Source organism: Solea solea, chromosome 4 (genome assembly GCF_958295425.1).
Source record: "Solea solea chromosome 4, fSolSol10.1, whole genome shotgun sequence".
In the NCBI taxonomy this organism is placed as follows: domain Eukaryota; kingdom Metazoa; phylum Chordata; class Actinopteri; order Pleuronectiformes; family Soleidae; genus Solea; species Solea solea.
Genome location: NC_081137.1, coordinates 10,388,048 through 10,413,655, shown reverse-complemented (window position 1 = coordinate 10,413,655; position 25,608 = coordinate 10,388,048). Strand labels below are relative to the sequence as shown.

General features: G+C 37.8%; 1 protein-coding gene across 1 annotated transcript in view; it reads right to left on the bottom strand.

Annotated features, from left to right (window-relative positions):
- Window positions 1-20,809, bottom strand: part of LOC131458056 (oligophrenin-1-like) — a 32,430-nt gene extending 11,621 nt beyond the window's left edge. Inside the window, exons 1-11 of the mRNA XM_058626736.1 lie at window positions 20,112-20,809; window positions 16,167-16,262; window positions 15,600-15,661; window positions 13,230-13,301; window positions 11,425-11,526; window positions 11,218-11,328; window positions 8,309-8,413; window positions 8,096-8,225; window positions 7,372-7,472; window positions 5,782-5,873; window positions 4,267-4,345 (exon numbers count right to left, since the gene is read on the bottom strand). Of these exons, the coding sequence (XP_058482719.1) occupies window positions 4,267-4,345; window positions 5,782-5,873; window positions 7,372-7,472; window positions 8,096-8,225; window positions 8,309-8,413; window positions 11,218-11,328; window positions 11,425-11,526; window positions 13,230-13,301; window positions 15,600-15,661; window positions 16,167-16,262; window positions 20,112-20,265 (1,104 nt within the window). The 5' untranslated portion in view covers window positions 20,266-20,809. The remainder of the gene's footprint in view (window positions 1-4,266; window positions 4,346-5,781; window positions 5,874-7,371; window positions 7,473-8,095; window positions 8,226-8,308; window positions 8,414-11,217; window positions 11,329-11,424; window positions 11,527-13,229; window positions 13,302-15,599; window positions 15,662-16,166; window positions 16,263-20,111) is intronic.
- Between the last annotated feature and the right edge of the window lie 4,799 nt (window positions 20,810-25,608).

The window sequence follows — 25,608 nt, the reverse complement described above, 5'->3', positions numbered from 1 at the left end:
CAGTGGCACAGATTCTTGCTGTGTATTGTTTAGGTGACTAGTTACACTACAAGTGTGACCCCGACCAATCACTGTCATGGCAGTTCATAGGTCACTGGGGAGGCAGAGGAAGGAGTTGTCAATCATGGTTACCAAAAACATTGTCAGCGATGCTCACAGTCTTGTGCTGAGACACAAAAAAGGAAAGACAGAAAAAAAGATTGTGGACCCATTCCTGTGTGTCACAAAGAGGATAGTGTGGACTATCTGTCCTTCAGAGATAACAACAGAGCAGCAGCATCCTTTTTCCCATGTTTATGTCTGTATGTTAAACCACGTCAGAGCACTCGGTTATCCTATTGGTCACCACCCAGGAGCACAAACCTGCCAATGAGACTCAAACTAAAATTGAAACAGAAAAAAAAACAAAAACACAAAAACACCCAAATTTACCAAATTAATGATTTTGATCTAATCAGTAATGACTGAGGTCAGTGTCAACTACAGAGCAGCTGGAGATGACAGTAGACTCCACACACCAGAGTGAGAACACATTTATTACTCATAAATGACTTGTCATGTCTGTGTATCCGTGTATTTTCAGCTTTGTTTAGTGGGGAATTTTTTTTGACTCTTTCACATTGTTACTTTAAATATTTTTTTTCCAACGGCTGAAGAAATGAAAATATTGCAAAGTTAAATATCTGCCAGGGAAAATATCCGTTTGGGGAAAATATCTGTTTTGGGGAAAATATCTGTTTGGGGAAAATATCTAACTGTGATTTTTCTTTTAACATTTTTGAATAATAATTTTCAGTCAATCTTTAGGTCAATATTCATTTTAAGGGTGATGGAGCATTACCAAATGTTAATGAGCATTAAAAATATTAACTGTCTCTGCCAAAACAAATATGCCAAATCATCCGCTACGGCAACCCCCAAAGAAAATGAGGTGAGGATGTGCTGTATTGCTTTTTTATGCTCGCGCTGCGTACAGCAGAAATATTGTATTGTTAACTTAACTGTCAACCATTATAGAGGTTTTCTTTGGCTGATGCCGATCTTTAGAAATCAGTGCAGCCGATGATATGACGGCAATTTGTTTATTTATTTATTCATTTATTTCTTTGGACTACTATAGACGATAGTCATAATAGATGTAGCACAAATTAGGTCATTGTTGGAGTAGAAATATTTGTTTACACAAACGCAATCACTGATAAAACACTGTCTCCACACAGGAGTCACAGAGCTCCACAAAGAGGCGGCTCTGGTTTCTTGTGAGGTTGGGCTGTTTGTCCATATATAAATGCTCTGCCCCCTCACTAAACATGTCCATGAGGTGACATAGGGAAGATGGAGGGAAATGCTAACAGCAGCATTGGATGGGAAGTTAACTACAATATAACCAAAAATGACATTACTGACAGCAGCTATCATCACTACAACCATTACAGCTCAACTGTTCCACTACTTTTCCCATATATTTTGTTCTCAGCTTCAGGGTAGAAAAAACAGATGTATGGATGAAAAGATATCGAGGCTTCATTTGTTTTTTATCCCATGATTGAATGACTTTTTATTCCACTGAATTGAAAGCAGATATTGGAAAAGCCATTGCAAGCATTTTGCTCTTTGTCCCACACCTTAATGCCAAATAGTATAAAAACCTTTACTGGAAAAAGGAAATGACCTGAAAAGGTAGAATTACATTTGTCGTTTTGGCTCGTGGGTTAATGCATATCCACCTCTTCTTGGTCTGGAAATGTGACAAATTTGCTCAGAATGTCATGAATCAACTGTCTGTGCTGAATCCAGCATGTTTTTTTTTCCTCCACAGCCCCAGGGGATGTATGAACACTAAGCCTCTTAAATAATGGCCAAAAATGTGTCTTCTAGATCTGCATTTAAATGTTATTTTCATTGTGGAATCAGGTGCTGATATTCTTCTTGATTTATTTAAAAGTTGTGTTGTTAATAAAACATTAAAAAAATAGTAAATCAAACATGACTTTGTTTAAAACCAAGGAGATGTCTGCAGGAAATCCTTTTACCCTCAGTTAAGAAACAACAACCAGTCAAAACTTCAGTTAGAAAACTTTAGAATAAATAAATAAATAAATAAATAAATAAATAAATAATTTTTTTATTCATTAATAGGAGCTGGCCATTTAATCATCAATCATTTTGAAAAGTGATTAATTGATTTGAGTTTTAAGTACTTTGGTCTTTCAGCTTCTTGAATAATTTAGCTTTTTGAAAAAAAAAAGACTTGAGATTTTAGAAACAGATCAACATGTTTTCAACATGTTCTTGCATTTTCTAAACCAAACTAACAAATCAATTAATCGAGACGTAATCAACAGACTAATCGACCACGAAAAGAATCCCTATCTGCAGCCCTACTACACTACATGACCTTTAATAAAGATATTATTAAAGGGCACCACTTAGAGTTGATGCTCATCCACACTGAATGTGCAGAGATCTGCAGACTGCAGAAGAACAAAGCAGTGAAAATATTATTGTGAAATTGTCATGATACAACAAATTAAATGAGGAAGTGGTACAGGAAGAGGGCACTGAAAACTGTGCCTTCTGTAATTTTCACATCCTACAACTGCATGTGTTTTGTCCACAACTCACATACCAACCACTAATAAACCGTCTGATGCGACAACTGCAGAGAAGCACTAAAAGCAAAGTCATCATTATAGCTGCATGAAGGTAAAGACCAGGGCCACACCATGGAAGCAGAGGTTTGGCAGATCAACAAGCTGCCAGTTACTGCAAGACATTTCCTTTCCATTATTCAAAAGAACAAAAACAACACACTAACTGCAAAATTAAGATCAGCTAGGGGCCAATATTAAGCGGCACACTGCTGGATTATGGTGCCATTATTATTTCATGTCCATACCCAAGTGAAGAAGACCTAAAATAAAAGATTCTGTAAAGCAAATTCAGCATTTCTTGTCTTTACACATTTTATGTTAGAAAATAGTGGCTGAGAATGTGTGAAAACAAATGTAACAAATAACAAATGTAGAGTAATTGTTTTAGGTGTGTCTAAAAATTAACTAAAAGGTTGGGAAAATTCTGCCAATTTGTTAGGGGACCCCAACCCAGACTTTGTAAAAAGCTGCATTATGATGACATAATCAACAATTATCGATACTTACCTACCTCGTTTAGAAAAACCCAGCATTACAGTCGTGGTGGCTGTACATTAACTTAAGAGTGCTGATTAATGTAAAAAAAAAACTGAAACTTTCCCCCTAAGTGAACACGTTCATCCTGAATGCCACATCCAAAAGTGGTTGGATGTGGCATTCAGGACACATTCAGACCTGAACTGCCTGAGTATGAACTGCTTCTGATTGGATTCAGGATAGATATACCAGGTTTGAACAATAAACCACAATAAAGCAGCAGTAGGTAAAATGCTACTTTTCTCAATGGACTTTTATGCAGTTTACAAATTTCAGCTTTCAGGTGGAAAAGACAAAGCACAAAATATAGTCTTCAAATAGGGTACACTTAAGCGGGTGCAGTTTTTATTACAATAAAGGAGAGAAACATCCAACTTCGACTGTTGAGTAGTAGGGGTTGGCAATAAAATCGTGAGCTCAAAATAATGATAGTTGTTAAAATATTTCACAAAATTTCAGCACTGAAGTGCTACTAAAGTATTTACAGTTCACAATAAAACTTGTGGCCCACTGGCCAGAAGTTTGAAACCTCTGTTTTATTAGGTCAGTCTTTTGTTAAGTGGCTGAAATGTGTTTTTTGTCCCTAGTCCCTGCTGGCAGCCATGTTTTCACTGAGTGTGTGCTTGTGGTTGCATACTGCACAGTCAGCACTGACTGTATCCGTAACTCATACAGCCACTCTTTATAAAACTTGAACTATCATTTCAACAGAGGTGTCATTTAAACAAATTAATGATGCTATCATTAAAACACATAAATAAATAAATAAATAAATAAATACTCTCCTACTTTCCTGACTCATTTCTTTCACTTCGTTTCAATTAATACATGTTGTGAAGATAAAACACATTTAAATGGGTGCAATCCAATTAGGAAACTGCAAATGACAAATTAATTTTGTAGCTTCTGACAAAAAAAATCTAGGGAATGTATTTATGAAAAAAGTGTGTACAGGTTGTGACATGAAGACTGGAAACATTAACTGAGGCTGGGAGCTTTATGTGTGAGATCAGTTGCCATGTTACAGTCCACAGAAATGACCCTAAATATAATTAATGATGAGAAATGAACTCACAGGCTCTTTTCCATCCATGGCCTCCATCCACATCTTCCTGTCCTCCTCTGAAAGTGCCTGGAAAGTAACAGGCGTGTTTCTATGGAAACAATCATAGAAAATGTAATTAGAGAGGCAAAGGTTGCAACGAAATTATTCAGTCCTAGGATGCACTGCTACTGTTGCTAACCAGGGTGAGTATTTGGCTTTTCAAAAGCTTGTGCATGTCATGAATCACGCACAAACATTTCCAAGTAAAACAGGGTGGACACATGAACAGCACCACTACAAGAAGAACAACATGGAGTAACTGGGTCACCTGGTTTGAGCGTGTGCGCGAATTGCGCGTGCAGTGATGGCAGCGGGAAATGGAGATAAATAAGAAAAGCATGTTAGGATGATGAAAACACCACTGATGCAATCTGTCTTTCTAGAGATGCAACAAAATCAGGTGCCAAGTTTTAAAGCTTGTAGGCAACTGAATGAATTGTTAACTAAAACAACTGTGCAGCTTTAAAGCCATGTCTTCAATGATTGAAAAAATAAGCAAAAAGAAAATACAGTAAAAGAGATGTAAAAACTATCATATATATTGTATTGATGTGCACAAACTTTTATGGAGAACAATTTAAAGGTTGCATGAGGTGCCGACTGCATTGTGCACCTCCCCTGTACTGAGAGCTTGCTCACTCTCACTGAAAACATGGCTGCCAGCACAAGGAAAACTCAAAACCAGCTAGAGCTAAGATATATTAAGAACACGTTTGACACTTTATCTCACCATTAGATAGCCCTTTCTTGCTGGAAACTTAAGTTAGTGTCAGTTTGTAAACCACTCACTCTCCAGAATTCAGGGCATGTGAGCAAAGTGGAGCAGGAGTGAGTGCTGATTTAGCCTGGCTAACCACCAGAAGGTGAAGATTTCATTAGGTGAGACTTTAGTTAGGTGGCTAAAATCTGTTTTTCACCTGGAAGCCATGTTTCAGTGCGAGTGAGTGTTTGTATCTCATGCTGGATCAGGTTCTCGCACTGGGAGCATTTCAAGGACATTCAGGCAAAGGGACACTTGACCTGAATCGATGACTAACTAGACAGTGCAGCATGTAGGCAGTGCTGCCATTGAGTCATTATATTGTTGTTCATTTCACACAAACAAATGACTTATTCAACATTCAGACACTTCCAAGCTCTTAATGCACAATTCAAGAGGCTTTTAAACATTTTAAAAGGCCGTGCTGACATGCAGAGAATTTCCACACACACACACACACACACACACAAAGAAGTCTCTATTATAATGTATTCAGTACTAAGTGACCTGCTTATATAAATATGAGCTTCTTCTCCCTGAAATCACCGTTTGCCATCTGTCTGCTGCATGCACTGGCTGCTTAGGGATTGTTTGGGCTACAGTCCATTTAGCCCTCACACTGTGTCCTTGTAAACCACCTGGTCACCTCGCCCCCCAAACCTGTTTATCCCACAGGGCCCTTGTGTTGCCTCATCTCACAGTTTCTCAGATTTGTTTGTGCTAACCTCTCGATAATTTCCACGTCAAAGCAAAAGCGCTTGTCTATGGACTCTGTCTTCCGGCGGATGCAGGACTTCATTGTCAGCTGCGTGGGGCCCTACGGGGGGGGGGAAAAGGAGTGTAAGTCAGAAAATGGTCAACATGCATCATGGATGATGAGAGTAGAGAAAGCTTATGATATACGGTATAAAGTGGCTAAAGCTAGTGGTGGTGTTTTGTCTGTGCCTGTGTGATAATGCTGCTGTCGTTAACATCACAACTGGGAGTGACGTCCCCCCTGAGTGCACCAGGTTTCATGGACACCAATGTATCTTTACACACATTGCACCCCCACCTGTTGCTGATATACTGCACTTTACATAGGCTACATTACCCCCTCCCCATCATACACACTACACACTTTCACAGTTGAGAAAAAGATGTAGTTTGCTGTTATACAATAGTATTTCTATATATGTAACTTTATATCAACAGTTTTAAAATTGATATTTAATTATATTCTATTTTTGTAATCTTAATTTTTTTGCCTGAGCAGTATCCTTCTGCTGCCAGTTTACCTTAATAACTCGCCACATCTCCGTTGCTACAATACACAGGATTCACAGTGAATCGGACGACCTATTAAAAGTGCCCCTTTTCTGTGGGATAGTAATTTACAGTCTGTGCATAGCAGTGGTGGATGCTGATCTTTGAAACAGGGGAAGCTCATTTCAGGTCCAGTTATTTATACATATGCAAATTAACAACTAGAACAAGGAAATGTGATAATTATGTAAAACTGAAATGTTGTAATAGTGATTTTATTTACAGTGCAAATGAAATTGGGCAATATTACCAAGCCAATAACACACTACGACCAGCTATTTGTCTCAAACTTCCCCGAACTGAGGCTGAAAAAGCTCCACTGTGTATGTTTCTGCAAAACTCTTAATCGAAAAGCGGATTCTGCCTTTCAGACAATTCCTTTAATCATCAAAATAAAATGATGAATACGAAAATCACATAAGACGACCCCTCATACGCGATAAATAGTTGATTCTAATCACATTCTAGTGCATGTTTAGAATTTAAATGTAAATACAACACATTTTAGAGAAAGCTGAGCTTCCCTTGCTGTCTTAGAGCAACCGTGACTGGTGCATAGTGAATATATATTATATATATAAGATAAATCCGTGATAAGATTTTGGATTGTATAAGATTTCAAATTTTTATAAGTCTAATATCCGATTCAGTGATTTTGACTAGTATCGGACCAACACTGATATCGAGTATTGTATCAGCTAGTTCTGACTACAAATGGAATGCATCGACAGTGGCCTTGAGGTGCATTCAAGAAACCATGTAAATTTCATCACTGACTACATTCTTGCTGTCTCATCACTGAAGAATAAAGAACTGTTTTTTTAATTGATGCATTCATTGTTTATTCATGCCTGTTCCTAGAGTGACCGATGGCATCACAGATGTGTGTGACGTAGGTGCACTGTATAGAAGAGTGGTAATTTCAACAAGAAAATGCCAGGGGGTGGTCATTACACATGAACGCCCCCTGATGTCTAAATGGAACGCACCATAATGAGCCAGCTTTTTACCTGTTTAGTTGTAGGCTTCTGTTCACAGGGAACCATGACGAGCAGTCTCCCGTCCTTGTGATACTTGCAGTAATATTTGACCCATGTGACGCCCAAAGCCCCTGTGCAGAGACAATCAAAAGTCTGTAAAAGATATAAACTCCTGTGTTGTAAAACATGCTGAACACAAAGTCTGAATGATTTGGGATTTTTTTTTTCTTCTGTGATTTGATTTGCAACGTATATATATTTTTTATGTCAAGTCTCAATTAAAGCTTAAATTTAAACTATCGTCAAAATATTTCACAAAAATTAACCTATTGTCAAATTATTTCACTAAATGCTGATAAAACCTTTCATCTCCGCATGACTCTCTTTTTCTCAGTAAAGCTGTGTTTAGATCTCCTGTCGCACAGCAACATTCCCACACTGCACACTGGAAGTGTGCAGTGTGGAAGAGGAACAACAGCGATACTGGAAGAGGAACAGCGACAATGCACTAGTAAAACAGGTTGGAGTATGATTGAAAACAAAGATGTGCCCACAGAAATTTTCAGAAGTTAATACTACCGCTCAAAGAATCCGATCATTCAGCAGTTTGACATGCAACCAAAGTCATTTTTATTAAGTGTACCGTCAGAGGAGCAAAGAAACAGAACTTATTCACATGTACAAACTTGCACTAAGATTACTTATCAAAATATGTGGCAATGAGTTTAATAGTTGAGCTCTATTGAACACTTACACTTCTCCTGACAGTACAGATAACCCTCCATTGGCAGGTAGTTGTGCATTTTACAGATCTGGGACGGATGTCTCATTCTCCTCATCAGCTCCTCCATCTCCTCACGAGTGCTCTCATAGTGGTTTCGTGTCTGCAGACAAACCCAGACAGCACTTCATAAACTTACAGTCATTGAAATAAAAGGATAAGCATCACTAGTTGCCAGTTACTTACATTCTGCAAGCTGAGCTGCAGCTCCTGCTTATAAGGCATGAAGTCCTGTGTCATCTCCACCGTCAGGTTGTTGAGTGTTAAAATGCTGTGAAGAAACGCCAGCACCTGACCAGCCAACACATGAATTACATTACTTAGGGATCACTGCCAAGAGCAGTCAGAGATAATGATTAATTTGGTAAAGAATTAATAAAAGATGACGAGGATTCAAGTTTAACTAGATGAGTAAACAGTGTGTTATGGGTTGGGAAATTATGAGACAGATAATAGTCCACTGGAATCTAAAAATAAATTAAAAAAAACAACTGCTGCGCAATAGACATACTGTATATTAGGGGCCTTACACCTTATTAGGGCTGGGAAATATATCGTTATTTTATCTATATTGTGGCACAAGATATTGTCTCTCGATTTTAGATATTGTCATATCGTGATAAGGTATCATCATGTTTATTATCTTTAATACATTTGTAAAATACGCCAAATATTATAAATCAAATATTGCATATATTGATACATAAAAAATACATGACATCGACAAATTTCTATTAAAAATAAAGTCACTTAATAACACTTCTTTCACTTTTGGACCATATTTATAGGTAATTTCATTTTTTCTAACACAGGCATGTGTGTAACAACTAATATCAATTTGAATCTGGAAACAAATTGTGTCCCAAGAGATGTTTAGTAAATTAATTATAACTTCATATACACATAAATCTCAACTAAAAAGGTCAGAAGAATTCAACAAATTTGTTTGGGGACCCAAAAAAATCTTCCTTTATTATGAAAGGTAATAAGTATATTTTAAGATATTAAAATACACTTATTAACACATTAAGGTAATACGGATCATCATAGATCATAGAATGTATTTATAGTGTATTGTCACTTTCCAAACATCTCAAAAGAAAACTTTTCAATTTTTCATCCCATTATCTCGTATATCAGACATGTGTCAGTGTGGTTGAGTGTTTTTAGTTAAGTATAATCTATAGTATACTTTTTCTTCACTGTTAATTCAGATAATGATATTTCATCAAGTTTACAGCCATGATGTCATATGAACACTTCAGCTTATAACAGACAAAAAAAAGATGACAAGCTGTGCAGAAAGAAGAAAGACACAAGAGAAAGTGCTTATCTTGTGTTTTGAGGAAGTAGGTTGTAAAATGCATTATCATTTATCATAATCACATCCCATCTGGTGAGTTTGTATTACCCATCTCCTCCCAAGAAGACTGGATACTTACTACTTACTTTTCTTTATTTACCTCAGCCAATGAGATTATGTTTTTATCATTTTTTTGTGATGGGTAGTTGATCCATTAAGTATGCCCCTTTTCAATGTGGCTAAAGAAAAAGTATCCAATTTTCAATAAATCTCTTATAATGGGAAAAACTTAAAAAATCATATCTCTGTCAAAACTTGTCAGATTTAGAACTTTTATCTGGATCTGATCCAGATTTCGGATTCAGTTTAAATTAATTCAACATCTTTTAGTCGCATTTAACAAGTCTGGATATATCTCACTTTTTGTCATGTTTATGTAAGATGGTAAAGGTAAGTTAAGAAAAGTTCCAACATGTGCCGATATGTAAAACACAGGTGACAAATGGCGCTTTTGCACTACACAGTTCCAGCACGTTATTTTTTTTTGCTTTTCCATTAGTGATAGTACCTGGTACTTTTTTGTTATCTGCTATGGCGAGGTTCCAAGTGAGTGAGAAATCCTGAATACATGCGTCAATCTTCAACATTTAGCAAGGAAATGTCTATCTAATCTCTACATCTATTTAGCGGGCGCACTGCCAAAAGCAGCAATCGTGAGTGTGAGATTATTTCATTAATCTTTTTAATTAACCAATCTATTTATTCAGTAGGTTACACCGAAAAGAACTGCTTCACAAGTGTTTCGCGTATTAAACGTCACAGCAGTTTAATGCAGCATGCCATAATGACTCCGCCCACATTGAGGAGGTACTATAGTAATAGAAAACGATCGATCCTGGAGAGATCTGCAGAGTCTGTGTACTCAGGAGTTTGTGCTCAGGAAAACAACAGGAGACTTATTTTGTGAAAATGGTTTCATGTGCACAACATCGGCCCTGCCTCTGTAAGAAGTCAGTGGGTTTATTATGGCAAGACATAGAGATGGATTTGCTTCTTTCGACATTCTAAAATGATCTTGTCTGATTGTGTATATGAGGTTAGTGGACTGTAGAAGCTTAACTGCCCTTCGGGGATTAATACAGTTTTCCCATTAATTCTTCAGCTACAGTATATACACCTGGTTATATTGTTTTTAAATCCTACTTTTAATTTTTATTCTATATTCATTACATTTTTTTGAATCCCATGATATTTTATTTCTTATTTTTTATTTTTTTATTTTATTTTTCATTGTCTTTATTTTTGTTAATGTTTTTAAATCACACTTTTTTTTAATTCCATGTTAACTTCCAAATGGCTCTGTAATGTATCTTATGCCTCTGTAAAGCATTTTGAATTGTCTTATGTATGAATGGTGCTGTATAACAAAAGATGTCTTGCCCTCTGTAAAAACATTAAAATAAACATTATCTGATTTGTTTTGATTTGATTTGATTTGATTAAATTAGATTAGATATTATTGATCCTGCACTGGGGAAATGTACTCGTCACAGCAGCAAAAAAAGGTCAGTGGTGGACAAGACAAGACGGGGTAATTATGCAGTGTATTTTCAATAGTAAAATAAACCAACAATTAGTACCTTTTAAGTATTTCTTATTAAATGTTACTTCTTTGCCTTTATTTTGGGTGATTTCAGTGTCAAATATTGGATACTGGCCAAATTTCCTTCATCTCTCTTTACGTGTGTGGGATGAAAAAGGAGGAGGGTGTGTGACTACATGCTTCACTCACAGGCTCCACTATGTCAAATTTCTTCTTGTCCTGCACCTGATGGATCTGGTAAACGTATTCCACTGAGGACTCGCAGAAGTTCACCCGCTCTTTGTCTAACAGATCATCAGCCTGCAGTGAAACAAAGGGAAATGTCAAACTGTGGCTTTCAGCTCTTTATGTTCACTTCATGACTGATGAAAAGAAAAAAAGTGCATGTGGCTGTACCTCTTGAAGCTGACTCTCTTTTTTCTTGGCAGAGAGATTTAGGTGTTTGTCTAACTGGGAGTAATATTTTTCACTCTCTTTCTCAAACTTCTTTTTCTTCTCCTGCAGGACATATGTGTTAATTGGGAGGATGGAGAAGATAGGCATGAGGTTAAAACAACATTTTTTTCATCATAGTAGGCTGAAAAACATAAAATTAAAACTGTGGACTATCAGACGCTTTTTTAAGATTTGGCATGATCTTACAAATGCAATCATCTTTCAGTTGAGAGGAAAATTAGGTTTTTAAATGGTGACAATCAAAGACATTTATTTTGTATTAAATAAAAAACTTCAATCAGTATTTTTATATTAAATTAGCCAAAATACTGAATAACCACTTGTTACTAAGCTAGCTCATGTTTTCTTACTTATACATCCTAGAACTAAAAGTAGTTCTTCTAAATAACATGTTTTGTATTACAGCAAAATCAATTTTAAAAGATATGAAATCATTGTCATGAACACCTTGGTCCTTGACTGATTTATGGAAATGTTGGTTCAGCTTGTGGATTAAAAAAAGAAAAGAAAAACATATAAACACAAGTATTATATGTGAGAATAACACAAACATGTAATGGTGAATAAACAAAGTAACATCAAACAGTTTCTTGGTTACTTTCAATGCAAAATATAAACTGACTGGACTTCATACCCAGCACGTTCTGTCAAAGAAGAAGACAACATTGGTATATTACTGTTCTTGAGCAGGTGGACAGTTTCACACATATGATTTGAGGAAGTTGTGTGTAACATCCTGTTCAGTTTGTGCAAGCCACTGTTCAGTGTTTGTTTTGTGTGTGTAGGTTTGAAATACTGACATATTCAAGATTGTTTCTCCTGGAGCTAAAAACCATTAAGACAGAGGCTTGCATTAAAAACATAGCTGCCACTTAACAAAAACTTAAGCGTACAATATCTTTAAAAGTAAGTTTGCCATTTTATCTTGCCGTTAGACAGCTCTCTCTGTCTCATTTATACCTCACAGTGACACTGAACCGACACAGGAGCTGCTGGTCTACTGCTGCCTCCTTTGGCAGGTTTGTGTCACTGATTTTATTCTGAATAAAGGATTTCAAACAATGAAGTCACAAATTAACACATTTGAACTTACTGATGGAGGCAGCAGGGGATCAGCATCACCTGTGTGAGGTGATGTGAAATCAATGATTTTCTCTATGGGCTTTAAAGCACCAAACCACAGAGAGAAAATCAACAATTATCACAGGTGAGTGAGTGGTTTTTAAAGTGACAAAACTTAGATTTCCACTCAGAAAAGGCTAAGAGTTAAAATGGCAAACACTTCCTTAAGATATATCATACACTTAAGCAGGTGTAGATTTTGTTGTATATTATTTGGTTAAGTGAGTGACTAAATGTTTTCCTTGCGTCCGCAATGGCAGCAATGTTTTCACATAACAAGCCCCAACGATTACATTTTTTGACACACTTCCCTTGGGGTTCCAGGGTAAAACAGTACAGTAAGGTCAGGGTGGAACTAGACCTGCTTCACCACGACAGCCAGCTGACTGGGCGACAGAAAAATGTCGTTCCGTACTGCTCAACACAAGCCTGACCTGTTTTACCATTCCAAACAGTACGGTATGGTACTGTACCAGATGATGGAAACACAGCACATGTCTCAAGAGGGTTCTCAGCAACCCAATGGAGCAGAACAGGAGTTCTGATGCTGACCCAAAAGTTAACTATGCACATGAATGGAGCACAGGTTACTTGAGAAGCAGTGGGATCAGTAAAACGCTCACCTTCATTACTCCGATTTGCTCTTTTCTGAACTTCTCCAAAGGCTTGATGAGAAGATCTGAGGCATTTTGAACCTAGACATGTAAACATGGATCAGCTGTTACTGTGATGCAACTGAAACTTCACATATTTGACAGCAAATCAGTCGTACACATAGTACTGTTTAATTTTTAACCATGGACATGTCGTATTATTGGCTAACACTGGCTACCCTGAGATATGCTTGCATTTTCCAACTTCTCAACTGGAATGCGGTGAACTTGGGGGTGACATCACTACCAGTTCTGACTTTCGACCCCTCATCCTAATAATATAACATGTCTTCACCTGTAATAATTAACCTTGTTGGAAACTGCTTTTGTCCCCATAAGGAAGACAAGTCCCCATAATGTGATTGTGTAAACAGATTTTGGTCCCCACAACATGAGTAATACTTGGAATGAACAATTCATTCCATTCATTTGGACAGCCTAAACAAAGTGTGATCCGTAAGGATACACTTTGTTATAACACTTATAGGACCATAACCAGCTAATGACTAACCCTAACCTTAACATTAACCCAAATCTTAGCCCTGAACTAAACCAGTTCCACAGAAATAAGGTTCTGCTTCATTAGGACCAGAACTACTGGTCCTGACAAGGTCAGTGTTGTAAATGGTTCGTATTTATATTGCGCTTTTCTAGTCTTGATGACCACTCAAGCTCATCTATACAACCTGTGTAAGTACACACAAACACATAAACTCGTTGTCTCATTGTCATGTGTAAAACATGCATTTTTAGATGAGATGCACTGCATGTTAGACACAAGCACTTTGAAAACTCTCTCAATTAAATTTGAACAGGGAAACTCCTGTTCATAACCACTCCCACAAACACACCATTTACCAGATGGCCGGCAGTTTAGATCATCAACATCCAGAAAAACCAGTCGAATTGGAAGTGCCACTTTCAATGTCATGTTACAGCTGCTCAACGTGGTTCAGGTTTTCTGAACCACAGTTGTATAAGCTACTGAGACACATATTCAGCATTGACTACAACTGCAATTCAAAAACCCTGAAAAATAAGAGGATAGAAACACAGGAGATGAGCTTGTATCTCAAGATTTGGAAAGTAAAAAAAAAAGTGTACATAAATAACTGCGGTTATACCACTAGATGAATGAATTATTGAGCATTATTTACTGTTTTGTCACACACAGCTTGAAATCCCATGGAACATAAATGAACCACTGACAAAAAGGAACAAAACAGCAGCACTAATAGCATAATAATTACCAGCATTTCTCTCTTCACAAATTCACATTTACACAAAAAGTATGGAATTATTTGGCATCAATACATTATTTTATGTTATTTTTGTATTTATTATATTTGAGTTTTTTTAGTTGCAAATGTTTTTTCTTACAGATTCATATAAAAAAATGGGTAGTTTCAAATCTTATGTTTCCTGTTTCAAATTAGATTTATTTGGTTTCACATCTATTTTTCACTTTCAGGTTCAGACTTCTGGCCCGATGTAATGTGGGGATGTGAACTCAATTGATAGAGGCGAGGAATCATGGGAGAAGAAGGAGGAGGACCTTCCACTGTCATGTTGCCTTCATTTCAACTAGGTTTTGAAGTTGCTGAGGACACACAACATATTTTGACCCCATTGTTGATAATCATCATTATTATTATATTGAATATATTTGTGAACTACACTAGATATTATATATATTGATTAAAAAAATACATGGAATTGACTAAATCATATTAAAAAAAAAAGTCACTTAACTTAATTATACAGCAGAATTTGGCCATATTTATAGTCATAATGTCATTGTTTCTAACACACGTTAATATCCTTCAACATTAAACAGCCAAAGAAATAATTATCTGAAATTAAAGGTAATAAGTGTATTTTAATAATAAGTGTATTTTAAGATCATGTAATACAGATCAACAGTAGATATTTTTATTTTGTAGTGTATTTACAGTGTAATGTCATTCTCCTTTGAGAAGCACAAACATCTCAAAAGAAAATTCTGTGTACAGCTTTATATGCACATATATCTTGTTTGTCGGGATATAGACTAAAAATAACCAGATATTATTTATAAGACATATCACCCATCCCTGTGTGCCGATAATATCTTGGATCGCTAGTTTTTTTCATATTATTGTTTCCTCATCTAAAATATCAACTGTAATAAGATGTTGCTTTTCCATTTTAACAAAACAGTTAAGTTTGTCAGTTTATCACATCAAATATTTCCTTCCAGTTGTTCTAATGTGCAGAGTAGGGCATGTTAATGTGATTTGGTTTATCTAATGAGGGTTCAAATCGGATGTGGAGTAAACATGGAGGAAATTGATAACCCACCAGCATCATCCTGTCGTGCTCCACTTCCTGTAGGAGACCAGCAAACTCATGGAAGGACTCGGCTGGGGGTCAAAACAACAAAGACGGTGAGAAGGACGATTTAACACATTTTTATCTTAATACAGAAACGTTTTCAAAGCCATAAAGAAAGCATCGACAAAGGTGAATAAACATACACTTGAGTGAGGTAAAAATGGTTATAGTTCCAGCTGCTGTTCATACACATTCATCATCAAGCTCCTCTGGCAGTAGTTTCTGTTTTTCCAAATGATTTTGTTTCCTCGTTCCTCAGATTCAAGTAGTGAGGAATTACCATTCTGCTGCCAAAGATGTCCCTCTCCACTGAGGTCAAGCAGGGTAAGGTGGTTTGTGACAGTAAAACACTTCTGACTTCATAATTACAAACTCAAAGTATTTCTGACTATGAACCCAGAGAACTATTTCACTTTCTTTCAAAGTAAACAGAGAATCCTTGTGGAATAAGACATGAAATTCTCTGCTTGTTCTCCAAAAGTCAGTTCATTCAGTTTGTATATACAGCATAAGGATAATGTTGCTTAAACTTACCAATATTAATCTCATCATCAGTCAGAGAGTCACCAATGAAGTCAAACTGGAACATACTGAGAGTCTGAGAAAACTTCTGCACAGCAACAGAATAACCTATAAGAAAAAAACAAGAACTAAATTAGTCTACGGCAGTGGTTCCCAAAGACTGGGTCAAGACCCACAGATGGTCCGGGGGAAAATTTTGGGGGGTACAGGTACAGCTGTAAGTTATTCGCTACATTAGGCAAAAATTTGCTCATGTCATGATTTATATAGTGATTTGGGTCATGATGGATTGCCATCTTTAAAAAGTGGGTCCCCACAGAGAAAGTTTTGTGGTCTAGGGCGAGTTAACATGTCACCCATACCACAAAATGATGTTTATTGTTATTCCTACTTAACCACTTACTGTATCCTATTGTTTTCTTTGTATTCTATTATTGTATCCTATTGTTTCGTCAACAAACCAAAATGTTCACTTTTTTGTTCTCTTTGTTATACAGGAGCATAAAAACCAGGACATATATAAACCCAGAGAACTCATATTTACTTTTCATAAATCTCAAACCAATGATCTTCTGAACAGTTGGTAGTTAATTTAGTAATCAATTAATAATCAATACAAGTTTGAAGTCGTGCCTCATCACAACCAAACTCGAATTTACTCTTTGTGCCTGAACTGAAGTGCAGACTTTTCTTTTTATCTCTAGTAGGAAACTATGATGTCTGATCGACATCTTAGGAAGGACTTAGCAGCACAGCAGCAGCTAATGTCTCACTGACATGCTATACAATCCCTGCCGTCTGGTTTCCATTACGAAAACAAAACACTTTCTCAGATGAATACTGAAGACCATTTGGCCTAAGAAAAATCCATTCTCCTACTAAAAACTATCCTTCACAGTAATGGAACGCTTTGCCTGATATTTTAATCATGCAATTTCCAATCAATAAATTATGTTAACTAAAGATGAGCCCATAAGACACTTGATGTCGGTGTCAGTATTAGTCCAATACAGGTCGGGAAGAGAAAAATTCATTTCATTACAATCCAAACATCATTCTTATCACATGACTCACTATTCACAGGCTGTAGAAATGGAAATAAGAATAAGCAACAGCATCTTAGCCGAGTCATGTTTTGGGCTGTTTGTTCTTTATGGGAAAAGAGAATCATATCTTTATAACTGCTTGAAATTGGCTGTAGGTGATAAATGCATCAGCACATATATGTTAACAGCTTCATAGTTTGAAAGGTGTAAAGTGTATTGGACTGATATATGTGTCAGACACTAAAAAGTGAAATTGAGTCATCCCTTATATTAAGGGTCACTCTTCCTGGGGTCCACATGTAACACAGAAACATTAAATCATAATTCCCAATGACAGCTTTTCCCCTAACCCTAACCCTTACACAAGGACAGACATAAATGTTTTTGGCCTCAACGGACAGATAAGACTGAATTCTAAAATAAAAATGCTTTTTCAGTTTCAGCCTTTTCACCATCAGCTGTACTATATGTGAGGTGTGGGAGGAGACTCATCAATCAAGAAACCTGCAAATTTATACTGAGATTCAGACTCGAACTTTGAACCCATGGCAGATTCTGTGTTATTCAGTTTTGAATGTGAAAACTGGGATATAGCCAGTTAAGGATTGGATGCTGAACTATAAATTACTAAAAAAAAACATGTGAAAGATACAAATGAGACTTTCATGAATATCTCCAAGAGCAGTTTATGCTGACAATAAGTCCTCACGAGCTGTGGCTATTATCTGCTCTGAATATAGAACCACTCACCACTCTGCAGCAGCACCACAGTACCTACAATGACAGTTTCTGTTTCTGTCATTGGTGAGGAGGACAGCAGAATGGATACTATCTTAGCCAGTCAAACAACACAGTGTTCCTTCTCATGGGTGTCACGCTGACCCAAATACACACATCTACAGTGTGTGTGGGGTTTTTTTGGTTATTAAATCCTACACCAGTGCCAGTGTCTACTTCAGTATGCCATAATGAGTTGGGCTGGTCCCACTACACTACAACATCTCACAGAGAAAAAGGTGGAAAAACAATGTATGGAATAAATACACCATACAGGAAGCAGCTGTTGAGGCGTTTGATCATCCTGAACATCTGTATTACAGCCACAGACTTTCAAATCAGGCTGTTTGGTCTTATCCCAAGGGAGCTGTATCACTCACATCCCTGAATGTGCCTCTCCCACCCACTCACAGTTGGTAGAGCCTCACAAAGAGCCCACTGATGTTGACCCCCCCACCCCCCCCTCAACCCCACACACCCCACCACCACCACCATTAGGGCAAGCAATAGGGCAAGTGAACCTGACAAAAGCTACATCCATACATTTACATTTGTATCTTTAAAAGAATTTTTGGATTAAAATAACTAAATAAATAAAAATGTAAAAAAACATCTGCACCCAGACAAGCATTTCAGCTCTGTATCTGCATCCACGTTAACAAGGTATAGTGGGCAAGTGTAAATGGTCTGTATTTATATAGTGCTTTTCTAGTCTTGATGACCACTCAACGCTGCATTACTCAACAGTTTTGTAATTCACCCATTCACTCACACTTTCATACAGTGCATCTAGTTGCTGTGCATTTTCTATCACTCATCTTTCATATCCATTCACATGTTGCTGGCACAGCCATCAGGAGCAACGTGGGGTTAAGTGTCTTGCCCAAGAAAACCTCAGCATGTAGACTAGTGTGTGCCACCTCTGGTTGCTTAGTTTCAGAAATCACTACTAAGTCAGAGAAAGGATTTTTGCCCAACAGAGTGAAACTGAAACTGAAAGTAAATGTTGGCAACTTTTTCATTTGCAGCTGATGTTGGAGTTGTGGCCAACAAGAACTAATCAGAAAGTGAATGCAGGTAACTGTCATCTCTCTCAAAAAGCTGTTTCCTTCACAATGTTGAGCTAAGAGGAGCAGCTAATTAAGTGCATTTAATGAACCTGGTAAATTTCATTACATCTGCAAGGTTCACAGTGTGTTGAGCTGTGTGGTTTGAGATGCATTCAAGAAACCTTTTAAATTTCATCACTGCACATGCAGTCAGTCCACTGACTAAATTAGTGTTGCTGCAGCAGCTCCCTGAGAAAAAAAAACATTAATCACTTCCTCACTTCCTTACTTCTTCTTTTGCCTCATTCACTTCCTCACTACTGTTGTGATGCTGGGTTGTTTTCCTTGACAATATTTAAAACTTGTGAAGTACTTTGAGTTGTACTGTCTTGTATGAAATGTTAAAAGCTAGTCTAAAAAGTTAAAAAGCTAGTCTACATGGCAATGTGTCTTTGGGCACAACACTTAACCCCAACATTGCTCATGACAGCTGTGCCCGCAGCATGGGAATGGGTACTGAAAGATGTGTGAAAGAAAAATGTGCTGCACATAGACAGGCTGTATGAATGTGTGAGCGAATGGGTGAATAGCAAAACAGCTCGAGTCGTTATCAAGACTAGCTATAGCGTGTGTGTATACATACATGTACATATATACATACATACACATATATATATATATATATAGACATATATATATATATACATACATTCATACATACATACATATATATGTATATATATATATATACACATGCACATACTAATAAATAAATACAGACAATTAACCATGTATGGTATCTGACATATGATATGACAGATGTGTGATGCTACATGTAGATGCACCGTGTAAAAGAGATTGAATCTCAAAACTGTTGTGTAAAGCACTTTGAGTGGTGTTATCACAAGAACGTGCTATAGAACATTCACCAGTTGACAGACCATGATCATGATGGCCCGCAGGCTCATTTTGCCCATTGGTCCAAAAGTATCTCCAAACGCCCCTGTCATTCGTTAGACGCGCTATCAAGGTGTAAAGCAAACACTTATACATGGGAAAGACAGTTAAAAAGTAGACATACTCACCCCTGATTGCGGTGATGACACTGTTGCCATCTTTGATCACCTCTTTGAGGAACTTGCTGGTTCTGTCCAGCTCTAATTCATGGCATTTGAGAGTCTCTCTGAAGTCCGGACTGTCCAGATAGCAGTCACTGAACTCCAGAGGAGGATGACCCATCTTCTGGACCACTGGCCTTTTCACACAATAGAGTCACCGAGGTTGATATAGTGAGCCACGCAGCCTACACACTCTCTCTCTCTCTCTCTCACACACACACAAACACACTCTAACACTAGCACACTGTGCTGTTCAGAAGAGTTAAACCATGGTGTCCGTGGGAGCCTGCGGCAGCTGCTGCTCCACTGTGGAGTGGGGTGAACACGGTTTAGATTCACTTCCCTCTTTCCTTTGCTGTTTAAACTCCGCAGCCTGTTTCTCTTTTCCACTTTTCCTTGTTGCAGCGTCGAAGAGCGGCTAGCATCCCCTTGGACGCGTGCCCTACCGAAAATGCTTGACACTTCCACGAAACCTCATTCTGCCCTTTACCTCATTCTGAAGTCAGTCGTTATTTTTTAAGTTGATACCGAATAACTAAACAACTTAACACGTATATGAGTGTATATTTATGTGGTAACAGACGCTGCGTGCACACTCACAAGCTGTGCATGTTAGCAAAGAGCTTAGCAAAAAGCTAAACTGAACGTTGCCAGCTGGACACGGACTCAAAAAAAAAAAAAATTCCCCGCTCCGCACCCAGGAGGTTCTTAAAGGGGCCGCAGCCAGAATTATGAAAACAATGGTGCCTTCAAGTGCTGTGGGAAATGGATTGACTAAAACAGACAGGTAATAGTCAAGGATCGGTTACTGAACCAAGGGCTTGGGGCCCCTGAAGCCCAAGCCTCTGTCCTACTATCCTTATATTTTTGCTAATATGTTACTCATCCCAATATTTTATTGGGGCCCTAAAGCCAAATAACACTGGTTACTATGTGATGTCATTATAGGGCCCCTTAGGCTATGTAACGTTTGTACTGATGTCGAATTGTGCATGAGTATTGGAGTGGCATGTGAGTCGGGGCATGCAGGGGCCCTTTTCCAGTCTGTGCCCAGGGACCCACAGTCTCATAATCCGTCCCAGGTAATAGTAACTGTAGATAAACCTGAAGCAAACTTTATCTCATTTTGTAACTTGTGTGTTGTTTATTTGTGTGTATGTATATATATTTATTTTGCCGTTATGTTTTAGATTCAACTGATTAGCTTTTACTTTACTGATCCCACACTGGGGACATTTCACTTGTTACAGCAGCAAGAAGACAAGAATTAGACAAGCAACGAGTACAATAGAGAACACCTGTAGTTTAGAGACAATTGACCTCTGCATGACTTTGGACTGTGGAAGGAAACCAGAGAGGGGGGGAGACACACAGGGAGAACATGCACACTCCATACAGAAAGGCCCTTGGCTGAACCTGGCCATTTTTGCTGATAAGGCAACAGTTTCAGCCACCACACTGCCGTGTGACCCTTTATAAATATTGTGAAAAGTAGTTACATTTTTCTCATTGTACACCTCCAGTGTTCTACACTGTGATTAGCAGGCTAATTTGTATGTTACCTACCTATGGACAACAGCCATACTTTAGCATTGTTGCTATAATCCAGCCGGTTTACAACAAGTGATATTAATTAACATGTGCTCTATCCCTTACTGAAAACTTTCATAAGTTTGTGTTTAATGATTTAGTAATATGGATAAGGACTGGCACTTCTTGTGTCCTACTTCACACACTGATTGGGACATACACATACAGTACCTGCAGTGACACATTATATGTGTGAACTGTTATGAGAATCATGTGACTGTTCCACAGTGAGACAGGACAGACCTGTAAATGGCTGGGTGTGTTATTCATAGTTAGTCATATTCAGGTTTAAGTAGGCTATGCAACAAGATGTGACAGCTTTACACCTCGTACACAAGCACTAAAGAGTCCCTGATAGCAGTGGCTTTCAAACGTGGGCTCCATCAACACTTTCCAAATGCTATGTTTAGGCCTGTATTTTAACAACATACTCCTTACTCTCAGAGGGTAATGGACAGTGAGGGAATTCTTTGAATTATGTGGCCTGACATGGTTCATAGATTGCTCACTCACTCATTATCAACTGCTTGTTTGGAGCAAATCCCAGCTGAGATATAGGGTGAAAGGCGGGGTTAACCCTGGACAGGTTGCCAGATCATTGCAGGGTGCAACACAGAGAGGCAAACAACTGTTCACTTTCAGTCAATTTAAAGTGTCCAATTAACCTCTGCATGGTTTTGAACCAGAGAACCTGGAGAACCCACACAGAAAGGTCCTAAGTCTAACCAGAATTCAAGATGGCGACCTTCTTGATGTTTTATCATTTCTACTTTCTAATTAAAATAATTCACGCCGTCTGCAATTTGTTTCCCATTCTGTAAAGGGTCCATGGCTGACGAAAAGCTGAAAACCTCTGTCTTACACCACCAAATAAAAGAAGAAGAAAAAACCTTGAACCTTGAACCTTACATTCACAGGCGTCCTGCAAGTCACACTATTCCACAAGTCATGGTGAAAAACATGTTATTCAAGTACAAATAAAGGCGTTGGCTCATAATAGCGGGCCCTGTTGTCATAAATAAATAGCAACATACTGTATGCTTGTATGAAAACTGACTTTGTTCTGATCATTGCCTGATAAAAAACCAACATGATGAAATTAGCTGTCTTGATCTATCTGAAGACGTGTTATTTCCTGACAAGCTTGATGTCATTTCCCAATGACTCAAGTCTCTATCTCTCTCTCTCTCTTTCTATATAGTATATACAGTATCTACCTCACACACATACTCTCTCTCTCTCTCTCTCTCTCTCTCTCCCTCTTTTGCAGAGTCTGTTATTGCTGATAAACTGCAATGTCTGTAAATGACCTCCAGGTGTCCTCCTTGTGCAGTAATTGAATCCACCTATTGCATTAACAGTGCATATTTTAAGCAGTAAGGCTCTCTCTCAACCAGAGGCCTGTGACATGATCATTTTATCTAACATTTGTATTTATGTACAGGTGGGAAATATTTCACTTGTTTTTTCCCCCTCTCTAGTAAGGACGTGTATTCCAGCCACACCAGCAAAATAAAAACTATAAGTTATAAGGTGATTAGGCTGATTGTTAAAACAATATATGTTTCACCTTAAAACATGATTAACTCTATCTTGGCTCTGCTCCCTTCATGTCTTCAGGCCTACATTCGTCAGAACAGCACAGGCAGTTACTGTCTTTGATCGTATGACTTAGTCCTATTGTCTGTTCCAAAGGTCCATACTGAATTAGAAAAAGGCATTTAAATATGCGGCTCCTTCTTCCTGGAACAAACTACAGGATTGTCTGAAACTGAAAAATCTGGTCTCATTGGACGCTTTTAAAATATTTTTAAATGATCTTAACAAACTATATTTTCCCTTGTCGTAATAGAATAGAATAGAATGCCCTTTATTGTCATTATACAGTGTACAACGAGATTTGGAGAGCTTTTTTCACAGTTTTACAATAACAAGCAGTTAAAAGAAAGTGCAAGTATGCTTTATATACACACAGGATAAATATTTACATATAAACGTAGTTAAAAAAACAACAAAAAAACGGTACTGGTAGTAGAAAAAAAAGGAAAATAACAAAAAAAGCCAGAGCAGAAGTCAAGAATGTATTGCACAGTAAGAAAACAAAAGCAGCAGCAGTGACAGTGATGTTGAATTGCATATGGGGTTGTTTCATATAAGAGTTCAGGGTGGAGATGGCCTTTGGAAAGAAACTGTTTGTCCTTGCTTATTAGCAAAGTTTCTTTCCAAAAGTTAACGTTAATAATTATTGTGCATCATTTCAGTTTTGAGAATTACTGCTTCTTCTTTGAGCCTAACATATGCCAATAGTTATTTTACGGACATTTACTCTCCGAACCTGGCTATCCATGACGGTTTTATTTTTCAAACCAAACACTCACTCATCTTCTACCGCTTTATCTTCCACACGAGGGAGGATAATCCCAGCTGACATAGGGCGAAATGTGGGGTACACCCTGGACAGGGTGCAAATTACCTAATCCCCATAATGCATGTTTTTGGATTGTGGGAGGAAGCTGGAGAACCCAGAGAAAACCCATGCAAACTCCATGCAGAAAGGCCCTCGTTCCAACTGGGTCATGAACCCAACACGTGTCAGTTTATTGTCAATTGTAGCAACAGAATCTCTTTGAATCAGTTCATATTTTTTTCAGAATAAAGGCTCTGAATTCTGGATTAAATGTCTTTTGTAAAAATTAGCAAATCTTTTTTAAAAAAATTAAGAAAATCAAATGGGCCCCACGGTGATGTAGTGGTAAGCGTTCTTGCCTTGCTGCGAGAAGACCCGGGTTCGAGCCCCAGTTGGCCTTTCTGCATGGAGTTTGCATGTTCTCCCTGTGTGTGCGTGGGTTTTCTCCGGGTTCTCCGGCTTCCTCCCACAATCCAAAAACATGCATTATGGGGATTAGGTAAATTGGACACTCTAAATTGACCATAGGTGTGAGTGTGCGAGTGAATGGTTGTTTGTCTCTGTCTGTGTGTGGCCCTGCGATGGACTGGCGAACTGTCCAGGGTGTACCCCACCTATCGGCTGCCAGCAGGGAAACAAGGTAGAATAGATTTTAGCTAATTGTAAAATAAAAATTGTCCAGAATAGTTGTTATTTGGTTTTGGTTTGACTCATTCACTAAATAACAGGAGTACTAAACAAGTGCATGAACACCTCAGCACTACCAACTGTTGAGCATAGATGACCTTAAAAACTAGAAATTATTTAATTAGCAAAACTGTTATAACGGTGCTCAGTCCCATAGGAAGAGTGAGAAGATTCAACAACAACGTGGATGTAAATGTTTCCCAAACTTTCTATGTGGGGACCCACTTTTTCAAGATGGCAAACTATGGTGAATAGTGAAATTATTATTTAAGGTACTCATTTACAGCCATATCTTCACTTTGAATTGGTAAATTGAACATTTATTAAATGTATTATTTTATGCATGTTATTTAAAATTAAACATTTTGACTAAAAAGTTGGGAAAATTTATTTTGAGAAAAAAAGAAAACTCCCACAACCCACTTGTGTGTCCAGTCTTTGGGAACCACTGATGTAAATGTAAAAAAACAACAACCTTTGTTGTCTTATCTTTTGATTTCATGCATCAGTCTTTGTTGTAGACCTTTAATTTTTACCCTACATTGCGTCAAAAGCATCCTCCACTTCCTGTGCAGAACACAGCACAATAAGGACGAGGGGGACAGACCACAGTCCCCACACAGATTCCTCAGCTGGGCAGAAATTCAAACAGTTGATCTGAATTCTGAAGCTGTTTGCTTGCTCTGGGTAAATGGGGCTATTGTATGCAAATACTGGACAGAGAAGCATATGACCTCTCCAGTGCAGGGCAGTGGCTAGTGTGACAGAAATCATTAGCAA